A 15,555-nucleotide genomic window follows, 5' to 3' on the forward strand; every position below is an offset into this window, starting at 1 on the left:
CAATGCGAAAGAATGCTTTGAACATGCCACTCGCACTGGAGCACACAGAGAGGTTAGGGGACTGGTGTGAAATACTGAAAAACTTAAAGCCGTTTCCATAGACCTACAGTTTTCCATCGTCCGCATATTTCACATTGTCTCGGTAGCACGGAAAACGAAAACCAGCGCCTAAACTCACCACCAAGAAGCTGGACCTCACAGCACTGACGTCCAGCCTAGGTTCCCCAACGCGTTCACCCCCCCCAAACCCCGCCCCTTCAGGAAGGCGCACTATTTGTGATCGTCAAACTACATCTCCCATAAAACCGTGCGAGGACAGCGAACCTCCGCCGGAAGCCAGGAAGGCTCCTTCTGACGCTGGGAAGAGCGAGCGTGGGGTTTTCGCGGTCTTGCGGCTATATCCTGCCTTCCTCTATTTCTGGTTACCTTTGGGTTAGTAGCGGCAACGGCTAGTCAGTCGTCCCCGGTGCCCGCCCTGGGGTGGGTGGCCAGTTCTCAGTGCTGTTTGATCTCCGCGCTGTCGGCCTGGCCGTGCTGGGTTGTTGGCGCAGTCTCCAGATGCGGTGCGAGTGCAGGCGCGGGAGCTGTGGGCCCGTAGTCCTGACTCCCTGGTGGGGGCCGGGAGCGCAGCTTGTCGGCTGCTGGTGGCTTTTCCAGTCCAGTCTTTGAGGTGGGGAAAACGAAATGCTGCTTCAACTGCTGAAAGAAGGAATCTCACAGTAATAACAAGAAAATAAACTATCTCAAGGCATTTAAGCGTTCGGAGAGACAGTGCGTAGGTGTTGCTTGGCTAGTTAAATGGCCACCTTGAATGCCCAAGGACGTGGAATTCGGTAAATAATGGTCAGTGACTTCACTGACAGAGCCGTACTTGAACTCTGCCCTATTTCTTGAACCATGTGACGTTGAGCAGGTCAAAGACCCCGGGTGCACACCGGAAAAAGTGGATGTGGTTTCCTTAAAATCTAAAGCCCTTTAAACCTGAGGTTCTTTAAACGATCTCTCAGAATGGTCAGGGGTTTTTTTTTAGAAAGCAAGGGCTGCATTTAGCTAATTTAATCACCTCAACCTGCCTTCAAATTCTTACTTTGTAGAAAACCTGTCAACGAAAAAAAATAGGGCAGCAGAGCTGGGTTTCGGATTTTGTGTGATTCTCTGAAATGAGAAATGGTTCTGTTTCTAGATAGCTTTTCTGCCAAAAAAAAAAAAAAAAAAAGAAGAAGGGGAAAAAAGCCTTTCTCCCGAGAATACTGTATGCTTAAGAATTGTACCGGGTGTAGTGAATGGTGCCATATTTTTGGAGGACAGTTTTGCACTCTGTCCTGTGGAGTGGCCTCTGGGGAGAGTGGAGAAATGACTATGACCTCAGAACATAAGAAAGTAAAATATTGCTTAAAGTAAACCTAACTGAAGAACCTGTGTGATATTTTGTGGAAAATCAATTTAAGGGAAAGGCAACTTGGAAGGGAGACCATACCTGAGTCAGTATACAGCAATAATTCAAAATAAAGTCCTGGAAAATAGCTTTTGTTATTGATAATGCTTGTAAAGCATTTAGAAATCTCAATATGAAGAGAACAGTGAGATAAATTCTACAGCAAAACAAAAGAAGTCCTTCCCCCAAATTTGAGTTGTAAACATATTTTCACCATTCCTATGAGTAGGTTTTTTGTTAAGCTTTTTGCTTTAATTTCAGTATAGTTAACATACAGTGTTATGTTCGTTTCAGGTGTACAATACTGTGATTCAGCAATTCTTTACACTATTCAGAGTTCATCATCAGTGTATTCTTTAATCCCCATCACCTATTTCACCCATACCCCCCCAACACCCCTCCCCTTTTGTGAGTAGTCAAATTTGACCTTTTTACAAGTAGCAGAAAGATACAAACAGGAAAGGTAAACAGTTCATCTTTTCAGCTCATTTTTTCCCATACTTCTGTTCATACTTCTACTATAAAATTGATCAAATTGCACACTGAGAACACTAGAGACCATAGCAGTCAAAATGTATGGAGTATAACCTTTCCTTTTTAGCCTAAATATCTTATTGCTTAAAATGATAGAAGTCTCAGTAGAATCATAAATCAATTGTTAATAACATTTTTCTAAACAAAAAATCATACCTTAAAAAAGTACTTTGTTCTCAAAGAGAACATAACTCGTAGAGAACTTAAGCCTGAACTGCTTCCACAAAGAATTGCTGTTCAGTTCACAATAAGACAATTTTTATGAAGTGGTTTGAAACATCGGAAGCAATGAAGTAACAAAGCAGACAAAGTTAATGGTTTAAATAGCTTCTGTCATTCAAACTTTGACAAAGTGACCAACAGCACAGTGTTCACTAATAGATCCAAAATATATGGCCATTTGACTTATGACAAGGATGACAGCTGCAGTGCAATGGGACAAAGATGGTAATTTCAAGAATGGTGCCAAGTCAGATGGATTACCCATTGGGTAAAAATGAACCTTGCCCCTACTTTACACCATGAACAAAAATCAGTCCTACATGGATTATAGAATTAATTGTGCAAGGGAAAACAAAAAAGTGTTTTCATGTGAAATGTAACACAGGTTTTGAATAATTAGCTAGCTGTAGGATCATAATTTTCCTAAAGGCAGGCATCTGTTTATGACAACATAGCCTCTCAGAGAATACTAGTTGTCATCTGCTAAAAACCCTCCTACTTGACTTCTATCTGCTTTAACCCCCCCTCCTTCCCTTGATCTATATTGAAATCCCTCTGATCTGCCTGTAAGTTACCTCCTCCTCTTTGTAAAGTTTGTTACCTGGCAACCCCCCCTCAAGGATATGTTCCCCTTCTGTTTATTACCAAAGATCTTTATACATTGTGTTGTACACCCCCCAATGGTGAGTTATATTTAAAATTCTCAACTGATAACAATTTTGAAATGTATACTAGGATGACGGTTGGTTACAAATTACCTTTTAAAGAGTATATAGCTTTAGAAACCACGCCTATTCTAGTTACGTCAACATTCAGATAATGTTCTCATTGAACAAAAAGCAAATGAAAATGAGAGGGGTTTTTTTTCTATTTTCCTTTTTTAAAGGAAGAAATGTCTTCTGTAAAAAGAAGCCTAAAGCAAGAAATAATTTCCCAGTTTCACTATTCAGCTGCAGAAGGAGATATTGCCGGGTTAACAGTAATCCTCAGTCATTCTCCATCTCTTCTCAATGAAACTTCTGAAAATGGCTGGACTGCTTTGATGTACGCTGCAAGGAATGGGCACCCAGATGTTGTCCAGTTTCTACTTGAGAAAGGGTAAACATTTTAGGCACTACTACTTGAAGGGCTCTGTGGTTTCATTTCTGGGTTACATATTTAAAATTTTTCTTATAGCCCTATTTATACCATTAGACTTGTAAATAACTTGTTGACCAGTTTTATTATATAAAAACAGAACAAAATACCTAACTAAAAACTTTTAATTTCTTTTATTGAGGGATGAACCCTTCATACTTAATAGCAAAACAAATTTATGAGTTAGTCTAATCTTTTTCTACCTGGTATAAAATGTAGATCTACTCACTATCACTATTAAGAACCCCTTATAAAATTGTAATTTCTTCTTATAGCACATAAAACTTACTGTTTTTTTATTTTACAGTTCTCCAAAAATTTTAAATACCTTGCTATCTCTAACTTTGCATCATTTATGATTATGTTTTTTAACCTTCCCATTAGTACTAAAAAGAAAATAAAAACTTATATAATGATTAAATAGAGGGCTTTTATATATATCTAGAAATATTTTATTTTAATAAATATTAAAGAAAAATTTTATTTCCTATTTTATTTTTCTTTCCATTTGTAGGTGTGACAGATCCATTGTCAATAAATCAAGGCAGACTGCACTGGACATTGCTAAATTTTGGGGTTATAAGCATATAGCTAACTTACTAGCTAATGCAAAAGGTGGGATGAAGCCTTGGTTCCTAACTAAGGAAGTGGAAGAATGTGAAAATTATTTTAGCAGGACACTATTAGACCGAAAAAGTGAAAAAAGAAATAATTCTCACTGGCTACTAGCTAAAGAAAGCCATCCAGCCACAGTTTATATCCTCTTCTCAGATTTAAATCCCTTGGTTACTCTAGGTGGCAATAAAGAAAGTTTCCAACAGCCGGAAGTCAGGCTTTGTCAGCTGAACTACACAGATATAAAAGATTATTTGGCTCAGCCTGAAAAGATCACCTTGATTTTCCTTGGAGTAGAACTTGAAATGAAAAAAGAGTCAGTTAATTATTCTGGAGAAGTCCCAAGAGAAGAAGACGATGGGTTGGTTGCCTGGTTTGCTCTAGGTATAGATCCTGTTGCTGCTGAAGAATTTAAGCAAAGGCATGAAAATTGTTACTTTCTTCATCCTCCAATGCCAGCTCTTTTGCAATTGAAAGAAAAAGAGGCTGGTAAGAAGTGAATATGATTTACTTGTATTGGTAATAATCTGGTTTCTGGAACTCGGTTGGAGTTATAGGTGTCTGCATATTCTAGGAGGCACACTTCTTTCAGCAAGCCATGAAATTAGGCTTTATTCATTAGAAATTTCCTAAAGTTCTCACTCTAGGGGACTACTCACCTGAGCAGTTACAGCAGTTTTAATCAGCCAAGATTAGTTTCCCTAGAATTAATCCTACTGCTTGCCGGTTTTTTTTTTATTCTTCAGTGAATAATTATTGAGCACCTGCTGTACACTGAGCTTGATGGCAGAGACCTTGACTATTTTGTTTTCTGTTGCTGGGTGTGCTAGTTCATGTGGGACCTTAAATGCTATGGTAGGAAATTAGGAGTTTTATTCTGAGGTTCATTTAAATGTTACAACCTGACCTATGTTTTAAAAAGAAACAAAAACCTTTGTTCTGCCTGCTTTGTAGATCATGAATTGTAAGTAATTAATTGTGAAGTCAGAAGTCTTGTTAAGAGGAGATTGAAGGTTATAGTAGCCCAGTTAAGAGACTGCAGTGGATTGAGTTGATGGAGAGAAAGGGAGAGTTCAAGATGTTCTAGAGATGAAACTGATAGAGCTTGATCAGTAAGTTGAGTCTATTGTAAGAGAGGATAGTAAACTGGACTACACCTGAATTAAGGTGACGGAGATGGAGAAAAGGGGCCACATTCAAGGTATTTTTTAGAGAGAAAATCATCAGCACTTGCTGATGGATTGGGTTTAGGACATATAATAATAAAGGAAAAGATCATGAATAATTGCTAGGTTTGAGACTTTAGGAATTTGGTAGATAGTGGTATTTCTTGATAAAATAATATAGGTTGACAGGTTGAGCAAAGGAAGCAGGACAGACTTGAAATAAATTAAGATTTTATTTTGGGGCATGTTCAGTTTTAGAGAAGGATATTAGAATCTGGAACACAGAGGAGAGGTCTCAACTAGAGATACCCATATGGGAGTCATCAACATGATATTTAAATCTCAGGAAGTACTGAGACTACTTAGTTGTTGACAGCAAGCAATAAAAAGCCTCAGAATCACAGATAAATCCCCCTAAACTTTGAAGTCAGGTAGAAACAAAGGAGCCATCAAAGTTATTGGTGACAGTATGGCCATAAGGTAAGAGGAAAATAGGGGGAATGCTCGTGGAAACCAAGAGAGCAGAGTATTTCAAGAGAGTGGTCAAATATACCAAATGCTGTTGAGAATTTGAGTAAGATAGAAAAAGATTTTTTTAAAGGATCTTTCGTTTTAGAATATGAAGCTGTTGATGAATTTAACAAGAGGAATATCAGTGGAGTAGAAAGAATATAAGCTAAATTATGATTGATTGAAAAGTTAATGGGAAGTAAAAAGGGGTCACTCTCAGTGTCCAGCTTTCCTTAGATGAGTGGTGGGCCCTTCCAGAGACTGCTTAGATGCCTCCTCCCAAAGTCTGGATTGGTATGTTTTATTCTCCACATCTGTGGAGAAAATGTAATTTTTTATAATAGAGAGTGCATGTACACACTCAAGAGAAGCAGAGGAAGAGAGAGAATCTTAAACAGGCTCCAAGCCCAGCATTAAGATCATTGTGGGGCTTGATCTCACAGCCATGAGATAGTGACCTGAGCCAAAATCAAGAGTTGGACGTTTAACCAACTGAGTCACCCAGGCACCCCAACAATGCACTTTTTTTAATTTATTTATTTGGGGTCAGGGAGATGGGTAGAAAGAAGGGGAGAGAGAAGAATCCACAGCGGGCTCTGCTATAAGTGCAGGGCTTGAACTCTCCAACCATGAGATCATGACCTGAGCTGAAATCAAGAATCAGACACCTAACCTACTGAACTACCCAGGTGCCCCCAAACATTGCACATTCTAAAGAAAATTTATTTTTAGCAATATAATTTTAAGATCAAAATGGTCTCTCTTTTTTTAATTGTTAGGAAATTGAGGACCTTTTATTCACTTGGTGTATAACTTTACATAGTTAATGTAACCTCTTCGTGCTTCAGTTTCCTCCTTTAAAATAAGGATACTAATAGTACCTATATCATTGCTCTAACCATTAAATAAGATAATACAACCTGTTGAGCTGTTTTTTGTTTATTTCACATAAAATATACTTGTATTATTTGTCATTCATCCATCCATACCACACTATCCTCCGTTCCAGGTAGTCCAATAGAAATATCTCTTTTCTTCATTCATTCATTCATAAATAAATAAATAATTGTGTATATAAACATCTTTGCATGATGCTTGGCATATAGTAGGTACTCAATAAATATTAGCTTCTTATTGAAACAATACTGAAATAATGTAGAAATTTAGCATAGATTACATATTACTAGTTAATGTAGTAGACAGATATTTAATGTCTATGATTCACTGAGTTTTAGTATTACATTTGTTTTTATGTAGGGTTTATTCGTTTTGTTTTTCCCAATTTAAAATATTGTTGTTTATGGTTATTTTGCTTATTTCAAAAATCCTTAGACCAAATAATATATTTTAGGGAGAATAAGTTTGTCAAGCATGTGCAAATATATCATTTCTAGTTTTATTGCTTCAAATGTAATGTTTCTGGTCAGACCATATTCTTTTTTGAAATACCAGGGTATATGCCAAAGTATAGATATTCTAAGAATTTTTTCCTTGTAGGCATTTTTTTTTCATGAACAAAGTTAACCATGAATATTATAAATACAGTACTTATTTTTTTTACATTCTGTGAAGTTTCCAGTTGTAAACAGGAAATGTTTCACAGTGACATGGCCCAGTAGTAGTTTAGTCACCCAGGAAAAGAGAGAGGTTCCTAAAGCTTCCTACTAATATTTTTTTATATTCCAACTCCAAATTAGGAACTGGCTTTGTAATGTATTTTTATAAAAGTCACTAGTGTAAAGTCAATTTTTGCAAAATCACTATGCACTAGAATCTTGTATATCCAAAATTTGAAAATCATCTGTAGTAAAAGCCTGAAGTAATATAGTATATAAGATAGATGTTAGTACATCTGTGTTATGTGAGAATTATATTTATTAGTTCACATTAAACTTAAATCTAATTTTCATTTGTCATCTGTTGGATTAAATCTTTTACTTTAGAAGAAATATACACATCATAAAAATAGGAATACTAACGTCCTTGATCACAGAGCTACTCAGAAAATACAGTGTATGCCTTTACTGACTTAGGAACATTTTACTTTGATATTAATTTGTTTACAGTTTATCACAGAATTAAAACTTCTTATGCTTCTGTTAAAGGGGTTGTAGCTCAAGCAAGAGCTGTTCTTGCCTGGCACAGTCGATACAAGTTCTGCCCAACCTGTGGAAGTGCCACTACAATTGAGGAAGGTGGCTACAAAAGAGTATGCTTAAAAGAAGGCTGTCCTAGCCTCCATGGCGTTCACAATACATCATACCCAAGAGTTGGTAAGCCTTTTTCATCTACAGTGAAATCTCAGACATCTGGAATCATAGGGAATAAGACATGCTCGGAAGACAAGATTTTGAGTTGTTGAGGGGTTTACCTTTTTATTAAAAGTATGTTTAAATGTTAAGTCTACGAGTATTAAAGTATATATACTTTCATGACTTTTAAGTAAAGGACATTGTGTATAATTAATTCATAGTTAAGAAATAGCTGATCAGTATGACTCTGATGTATTAAAATAGGTGATTTCAAAAGTCCACCAATCTGGATCCATTTAGTGCAGAAACAAACAAAAAGCCCCAACATTTCAGTGCCTGTTTGAGGCATCACCAAAGCAGTATGGCCTAGAGCTAGCTTTTCATCACTGCTGGTGTCTGCCTCCTGCTCTCCTCCTTCTAATTGCTCCATTGGAGTCTTCTGTAGGTTTGGAAATCTGAAAACTTAATACTTAAAACTTGTGGAAAAATAACAGATAGTCTGAGCAGTATCTAAGGAGGTCTCCTGGCAGTAAAGTGCCTGATTTGGTGACACCTATTTTCACTGCTCAGGAGCATTTTACATTTGATTCCTGTTCTCAGCCATGGCCTAGTAAGGAGACTTCTGGGAAATAAACTGTTACTTAATTTAAATTTTATTTTTTTAATGACTTAAACTTTAATCATAGAGCCACATTAGCTTTTAAAAACATTTTGTTCAGGAGTAGCATGGAAGGGAGAGGGAAATTCACATTCACCTAGTAAAATTTGTATTTTCTTCATGCCATATAATATCTACTCTCGTTTTTATAATTGAAATATAACAAAATGTCTAGCATGCTGTAAGTATATGACATTTGTTGCTATTAAGAAGATAGAAATGGTCTTCCTTTAGTTTATAATATTCTATGCAGTTTCCCTGAAATACTTTGTCATCAGGCAAAAAGAAACAATCTCATAACTAGACAAGAGTCTTGTTCTTATAGGAGATACAATTTCTTATTATAGTACTTGACAGGGATTTTACACGATGAGTCTAAATTATTTTTTATATATCATTCATTCATCTAATTCTTAACAAACAGATCCTGTGGTAATCATGCAAGTTATTCATCCAGATGGGACCAAATGCCTTTTAGGCAGGCAGAAAAGATTTCCCCCAGGCATGTTTACTTGCCTAGCTGGATTTATTGAACCTGGTAAGCCTTTTTCTTCATAACTTTAGTAATAATTTTCCTTTAACTTGTAATTTATAAATAAAAATTATAAATAGCATTTAAAAAACAAATTCTCATGCTATGTGATAGAATTTTGGTTTTACTAGTGGAATAATTTTGTCTGTTTTAAAAATGCAACATTTCCTCTTTCATATATTGCTCTTATGCAACGTATCTGTGTCACACCTCACTAGCTCAACTGTGTCACCTTTTCAGAGGCCTTTCCAGACAGCCCCAAATACATTAGTTAGCTTCGTACCCTGCATTCACAATTCTGTCATCCTGCCTGACTTTTCCCTACGACATTCATCAGCACCTGACATGTTATGTGTGTATATATTTATTATCTTATGTGTGTTTGTATCTGTTTATCTATCTACTTATTTATTATCTGCTCACACTAGAAGGTAAGTTCCATAAGGGCTAGGACCTTACTTCATTCATAGTTGTAGCCCAAACCCTTAGAACAGGGCCTTATATATAGTTAGAGTTCAATAAATAATTTGTGGAATAAATGATAGTTAACATCCATGTTTAATCTTAAAAAAAATTTTTTAAAGTTTTGTTTATTTCTGAGAGAGAGAGAGAAACAGTGTGATCAGGGGAGGGTCAGAGAGAGAGAGAGAGACACAGAATCTGAAGCAGGCTCCAGGCTCTGAGCTAGCTGTCAGCACAGAGCCCGACGCAGGGCTCGAACCCACGAACCGTGAGATCATGATGTGAGCCGAAGTCGGATGCTTAACCAAATGAGCCACCCAGGCGCCCCTATACATGTTTAATCTTAACTTCCAGTATTAATCTGTGCTAGTAATAGCAGTAAACATACATTGTACCATGCTCTGTTTCACAAGCTTTCCATATATTGAATCAGACAATCCTCATACAGTCTTATCAAGTAGGTACTATTACAGCAATTTTACAGATAGGGCACTGAGTTTCCAGAGCTGGATAACTTGCTCCAGATCAAATAGCTAGTGAGTGGTAGGGCAGAGATACAAACCTGGACATTTTGGCTGAATCTATGCTTTTAATCACTCTGCTGTCTCTAGTAACTCTAGACCGTTTTTTTTTTTTAATTTTTTTAATTTTTTATTTATTTCTAGGAGAGAGAGAGAGAGAGACAGCGTGAGCAGGGGAGGGTCAGAGAGAGAGGGAGTCACAGGCTGAAACAGGCTCCAGGCTCCGAGCTGGCAGTCAGCACAGAGCCCGACGCGGGGCTCGAACCCACGAACCGCGAGATCATGACCTGAGCAAAAGTCGGACGCTTAACGTACTAAGCCACCCAGGCGCCCCAGTAGACCGTTTTTTTAACTGCTGTCACCATTTTATTTATAAATATTGTTCAATTTATCCATTCTGCTATTAGACGTGTAATTTATATCAGAATTTCTATTACAAACAACACCGCCAAGAATATTCTTATATTACTCCTTGTTCACATTTGCAAGAGTTATCAAGGGTATATACTTGAGAGTAGAATTGCTAACTCGTAGTATATGAGCATCCTAACCCTTTGTAGATATTGCCAGGTTGCTTTCTGAAGTGTCCCTACCAGTTTACACTCTAACAGCACATGAAATGTTCTCTTGTTCCACATCTTCACTAAGGATTTTCATACTTTATAATTTGCCATTCTGATGGGTATGAAATAACGTCACTGTAGTTTTGATTTTCATTACCTGCTAATGGGAGCATCTTTTTCAGATGTGTTTGAGGCATCCGATTTTCATTTTCTCTGAATTGTACATGCTTATATTGTTTGCCTAACTTTATTTTGGTTTACCTTTTTTTTTTTTAATTATAGGAGTTTTATGGTATATATAGTATGCTAATCTATAACTGTGGACTTGCAAATATCTTAATGCTAGTCTGTGACTTTTACCTCCCCACTATGGTTTTGGTTTTGTTTTCTTTTTTTTTTGGGGGGGGGGGGACATAAGTTGTTAATTTTAATATAAGAAATATATCCATCTATTTCAATTTTTTTTAACTATTTTTATTTTTGAGAGACAGAGTGAGACAGAGCACACGCAGGACATGGGCAGAGAGACAGGGAGACACAGAATCTGAAGCAGGCTCCAGACTCTGAGCTGTCAGCACAGAGTCCAACGCAGGGCTCTAATCCATGAACCGTGAGATCATGACCTGAGCCAAAGTTGGACACTTAACCCACTGAGCCATCCAGGTGCCTTTTATCAATCTATTTCAAATAAAAAGCTATATTTAAGTAGCAAAATATTTTTAAACTTTCAGGTAAACTTAACTTAGAAACCTTTATTCTACTTCTCAGTTCCAACAAATCAGAACTATAAAGTACTTATAGGCATTACTTTATTTTATCATAGCTGAGTCAACAGTTCTCCAGAAGAACAAAAACATTTAGAAAGAAAAAATACTGTTTCATATTAGGAGGTTTTTAAACTTGTGGTTTTATGTGGTCTTCAACTCTTTTGAGAAAAGTTATCTGCAATAATTGTTTGACAACATAAGAAAAAATATTTAAGATTTTAGTGAGGAAAGGCTAGCCTTTTATAAAAATCTTGTAATGATAATTTGTAACTAGTGATAATAAATGAGGTAATATATAAAAAGATGCTTGCATAGCGTTTAGCCAATAACAGTGCTGGATAGTTGTAGATGTTACAATTCTTACCATGTAACTAAAAATTTGGACCTTTTAGAAAAGTGTCCTGGCAGTTTGATCATATATGTGGTCATATACTAAAAGAAACCATGTTTTCTTGAATTCCAGTCTACTTTAAGGCTCTGCTTTCTGATTCTTTGAATTGGGTTTCTGTCCAAAGTGATTTCCAAATGTTTGAACCATTTGGAGCACAAAATGTCCAGGGGATGTTCATCAGCTACTTGTTCTTTTGCCCCATTTGATTAGGGGAGACAATAGAAGATGCTGTTCGGAGAGAAGTAGAAGAGGAAAGTGGAGTCAAAGTTGGCCATGTTCAGTATGTCTCTTGTCAGCCATGGCCAATGCCCTCCTCCTTAATGATTGGTTGCTTAGCTGTGGCAGTGTCTACAGAAATTAAAGTTGACAAGAATGAAATAGAGGATGCCCGCTGGTTCACTAGAGAACAGGTAAAGTTCAATTTAATTTCCTTCTTCTATTGATTGTTCTCTGACTGTATCAGTTTGGGCATGCAGCAAGGATATATGTTTTCAACAAATTGAATGCATGCCTATGGCCCACTCATCATGCATGGATTACAATGTAATTGATGTGTCCTATGTTAACTCATTCTGTGATATTCTTCTAGTTGATGATTCTGTGCCTTTTTCTAATTTCAAATGCCATTCCTTCAGACTAATGTTACCTTTCAATGGACTTAAAATAGGCAAACATTATTTCAAAGATGGAAAACAGGAATTTTATTCTTGAACGTTTTAGATTTTAGTTTATAACATTAAAACAAGTAGCTCTCAAAAAATAGGAACACAAATGCTTAAAATTTTTGAAAAGTTCTTGTTCATTTTAAAATGTGCTTAAGGACAAGAATAACAAAGATATGCTCACAAGAACTTTTTAAAGCATCATCCTCAGTACTAGAAGGCAAGATAAACTACTTGTCTGTGTTTTGCATGACCTAAAATATTTGTATAGAAAACAAATGAATACACTCTTAGTAGTGAAGACCTGAAATCCTTTCTGACTTTGCCTGAACAAAATTAATTTTATTTTATGCCCAACCTCAAAAAGTAGAAATTAGATTTTTTTCAAAATTTATAAAAAGGAAACTGTTCCAAAAGTTTACTTTACTTTGAAAATAAATGTGGAGCACATACTTTTCTTTTTTGTGACCTTATTTTCGTGAGGCAATACACCTATCTCAAATATTTTTTAAATGGAATCACTAACTCATTGAATCTAGTAAATTACTGTACTAAATTTTGCATGTTGAACATGGGTGTGGACAGTTTCTCTTGTTGCTATTCACTGTAAAAATCATCACATTTAACTGAATTGTATAAGCATAAAAATAGTATTTAAGTATGACAGTGTTGAAATCCTAATATATTTTATTATGGTATATTTTAGGTTGTGGATGTTCTGACGAAAGGGAAGCAGCAGGCATTCTTTGTGCCACCAAGCCGAGCTATTGCACACCAATTAATCAAACACTGGATTGGAATGAACCCCAATCTCTAAATCAAATAACTAGACTTTGAATATTAATTGACTTCTAATGCCACTTATTCCTCAAGTGAGATTAGAAATATTTAGTGCGCTTTAGAATGTCACTACACAAAATGCCGTATTTTCAGAAATATTTTCAACATGTACTTTCCATCTTAACCATAGAATTTGTATTTTTATAAAACACAACACTGCCTCAGATTTTGTTAAATCTGAGTCAGCCTTCTCCAAACATCCTTTTGTTGTGCTCCACAATTCCATGTCACTAAAGTTTATTTCTAATAAGAAAAATCATGTTGTAAAGATAAATATTCTAAAAATGTAAACAAACCTAAATTCCAGTGCCTTTTGTAAGCATTAGACCAGTCACTATAGTTCTGTTTTTGAGAAATGAGACAAAATAATTTTAATGGATTTTAAGCTTCATTTTCAGTCTTTTCGTTACTACAAAGTTTCTTTCAGTTGTCAGTAGCTGATATTTGCTCACTTCCCATTATATTCCATTTTTGTCCTGGCTCCTTTGTTCTCTCAGTGGTGCTATTATAGTGTTGCTACTAGTCTGCTTTGATCAGTGTGAAGAATTTTCCACCTTTCCAACTCTGCTAGTGAACAGAATACATGGAAGGAGAGCTTAAGTGAGAGCATACCTCTGTGTATGGGACTGCCTCCTTAAACCTAAAATCAATTAATATGTCTATTTATCTGTTATATTCAAAGTTGTTCTTAAGACAAATCAGAATTCTCTTTTTCACTGAAATTTGAAAGGAATTCACCTCAAAGATCTGATATTAAATATGTCCCAGGTAGATTTATATATTCAATAAAAACACTGGCTTTATGTCATTTTGTGATAAGGGATGTACCTGCATTAGCAAAGAAATTATGTAATCATTACTAATAACATTTATTAAACTCAAATGCAACATTTTGATTTTGGCCCTCTTTCAATGTATTCTAAGAAGCTTTATAAAATAAATATATTTTAGAACTGATCAGCAGGACTCAGAGAAAAGTAGTAATTTACAATTTTGCAACAGAGAATTGTCATTTTATAAGGCTCTTTTGAATTTAAGTCTATAAATGTATAAATTACATAATTTCTTTATTATGTTAGAACTGGAAGAGATCTTAAGGATAATATATGTAGTTCAATGATCTTCTTTTATAGATACGGAAAAAGAAATCCTGAAAGATGAATTTAACTAATTTAATCCATTAAAGGTGAATCAATTAATCAATAAAAGTTACACAATTACAACTTACTATTGTTAATACAATTCATTGTAATTACAGGTAGATAACTAAACTTTAGCAGTCTGTACTGGATAGCTCAGTGCAAGACTCTCCCTCTAATAGGAAGTAGAAACTACTACTAAAAATATAAGTAGAATAAATTATAATAAGGGATAAGAACAAATTTAATTTACCAAATATTATCAATTACAAGTTTAGATATTAAAGTCATTTAAGTTAAATATGATAATTTTCTTAGATAAAACTTTACTAACAATGATTTTCTTATTAATTGATGAAAATTGGCATCAGAACTTTAGAAAACTGACTCACATTGGACATTTAGATACACAAATAAAATTTAAACTTCATAAGTAAATAGAAAATTATGTTCCTTATTATTATTAAGTGTGATGACTTCAGGTTCAGTTTTACTCCAAATGTACTTAGAGAATCTAAGATTACATCATAGAGTTCTAGGTTTCCATGTTCAGTAGTAAAGTAAAATATAAAATATCAACAAAATATAGTTATAAATTTAGTTTTGGATGTTTAATCCTATTCCCAGGGAAAATCAGTAAGTATAAGTTATTGTTACTAATAATCACTTTTAACATTGCTTACCTCTAAGAGGTGAATAGCTATATGCAAATAAAAGGAATAGCAAAGAAATGGTAGAGGTTCAAGTGCCATAAATGTATTCTAATGGAAATGAAGGTAACAAAAATTAAAATATTTGTCTATTTTCTGTTTTGTGTGTTATGTATTTTTTAATATGTTTTGGTAAATGTCTTCTGAAAAATGAAAACCCAATTTCAGTCATCCTCTTCTGTTTAATGATATGTAAACAATAAGTGTAAAATCTCTTTTAAAAATAACCATATTTAGAGGTACCTTCGTGGCTCAGTTAAGGATCCATCTTCAGCTCAGGTCATGGTCTCGCGGTCTATGGTTCGGGTCCATGAGTTTGAGCCCTAGGTCGGGCTCTATGCTAACAGCTCAGAGCCTAAAGCCTGCTTCGGATTCTGTGTCCTCCTCTCTATGCCCCTCCGCTACTCATGCATGTGCTCACTCTCTCTCTCAAAATAAT

General features: G+C 35.4%; 1 protein-coding gene across 3 annotated transcripts; it reads left to right on the forward strand.

The window, feature by feature from the left end:
• Nucleotides 1-335: 335 nt before the first annotated feature.
• NUDT12 (nudix hydrolase 12) lies at nucleotides 336-15,213 on the forward strand. Of its 3 annotated transcripts, none has more exons than XM_039216959.1 (7): nucleotides 336-432; nucleotides 3,078-3,289; nucleotides 3,843-4,432; nucleotides 7,725-7,892; nucleotides 8,954-9,067; nucleotides 11,976-12,175; nucleotides 13,134-15,213. In XM_039216959.1, the coding sequence occupies exons 2-7, from the start codon at nucleotides 3,084-3,086 to the stop codon at nucleotides 13,242-13,244; spliced, it is 1,389 nt and encodes a 462-aa protein (XP_039072890.1). In that variant the 5' UTR covers nucleotides 336-432; nucleotides 3,078-3,083; the 3' UTR covers nucleotides 13,245-15,213. The 3 variants fall into 3 exon arrangements, with proteins under 3 accessions (XP_039072890.1, XP_039072891.1, XP_039072892.1); XM_039216960.1 differs by lacking the exon at nucleotides 336-432 and adding an exon at nucleotides 500-833; XM_039216961.1 differs by lacking the exon at nucleotides 336-432 and adding an exon at nucleotides 850-986.
• Nucleotides 15,214-15,555: the final 342 nt, after the last annotated feature.

Source organism: Hyaena hyaena, unplaced genomic scaffold, assembly GCF_003009895.1.
Source record: "Hyaena hyaena isolate Hyena2069 unplaced genomic scaffold, ASM300989v1 scaffold_661, whole genome shotgun sequence".
NCBI lineage: Eukaryota > Metazoa > Chordata > Mammalia > Carnivora > Hyaenidae > Hyaena > Hyaena hyaena.

Bases quoted from the DNA above. Each gene is read 5' to 3' on its own strand.
- NUDT12 (XM_039216959.1), top strand. From the start codon at position 3,084: ATGTCTTCTGTAAAAAGAAGCCTAAAGCAAGAAATAATTTCCCAGTTT. The intron at 4,433-7,724 runs GTAAGAAGTGAA...CTTCTGTTAAAG, and splicing joins ATTGAAAGAAAAAGAGGCTG to GGGTTGTAGCTCAAGCAAGA. The intron at 7,893-8,953 runs GTAAGCCTTTTT...CTTAACAAACAG, and splicing joins TACATCATACCCAAGAGTTG to ATCCTGTGGTAATCATGCAA.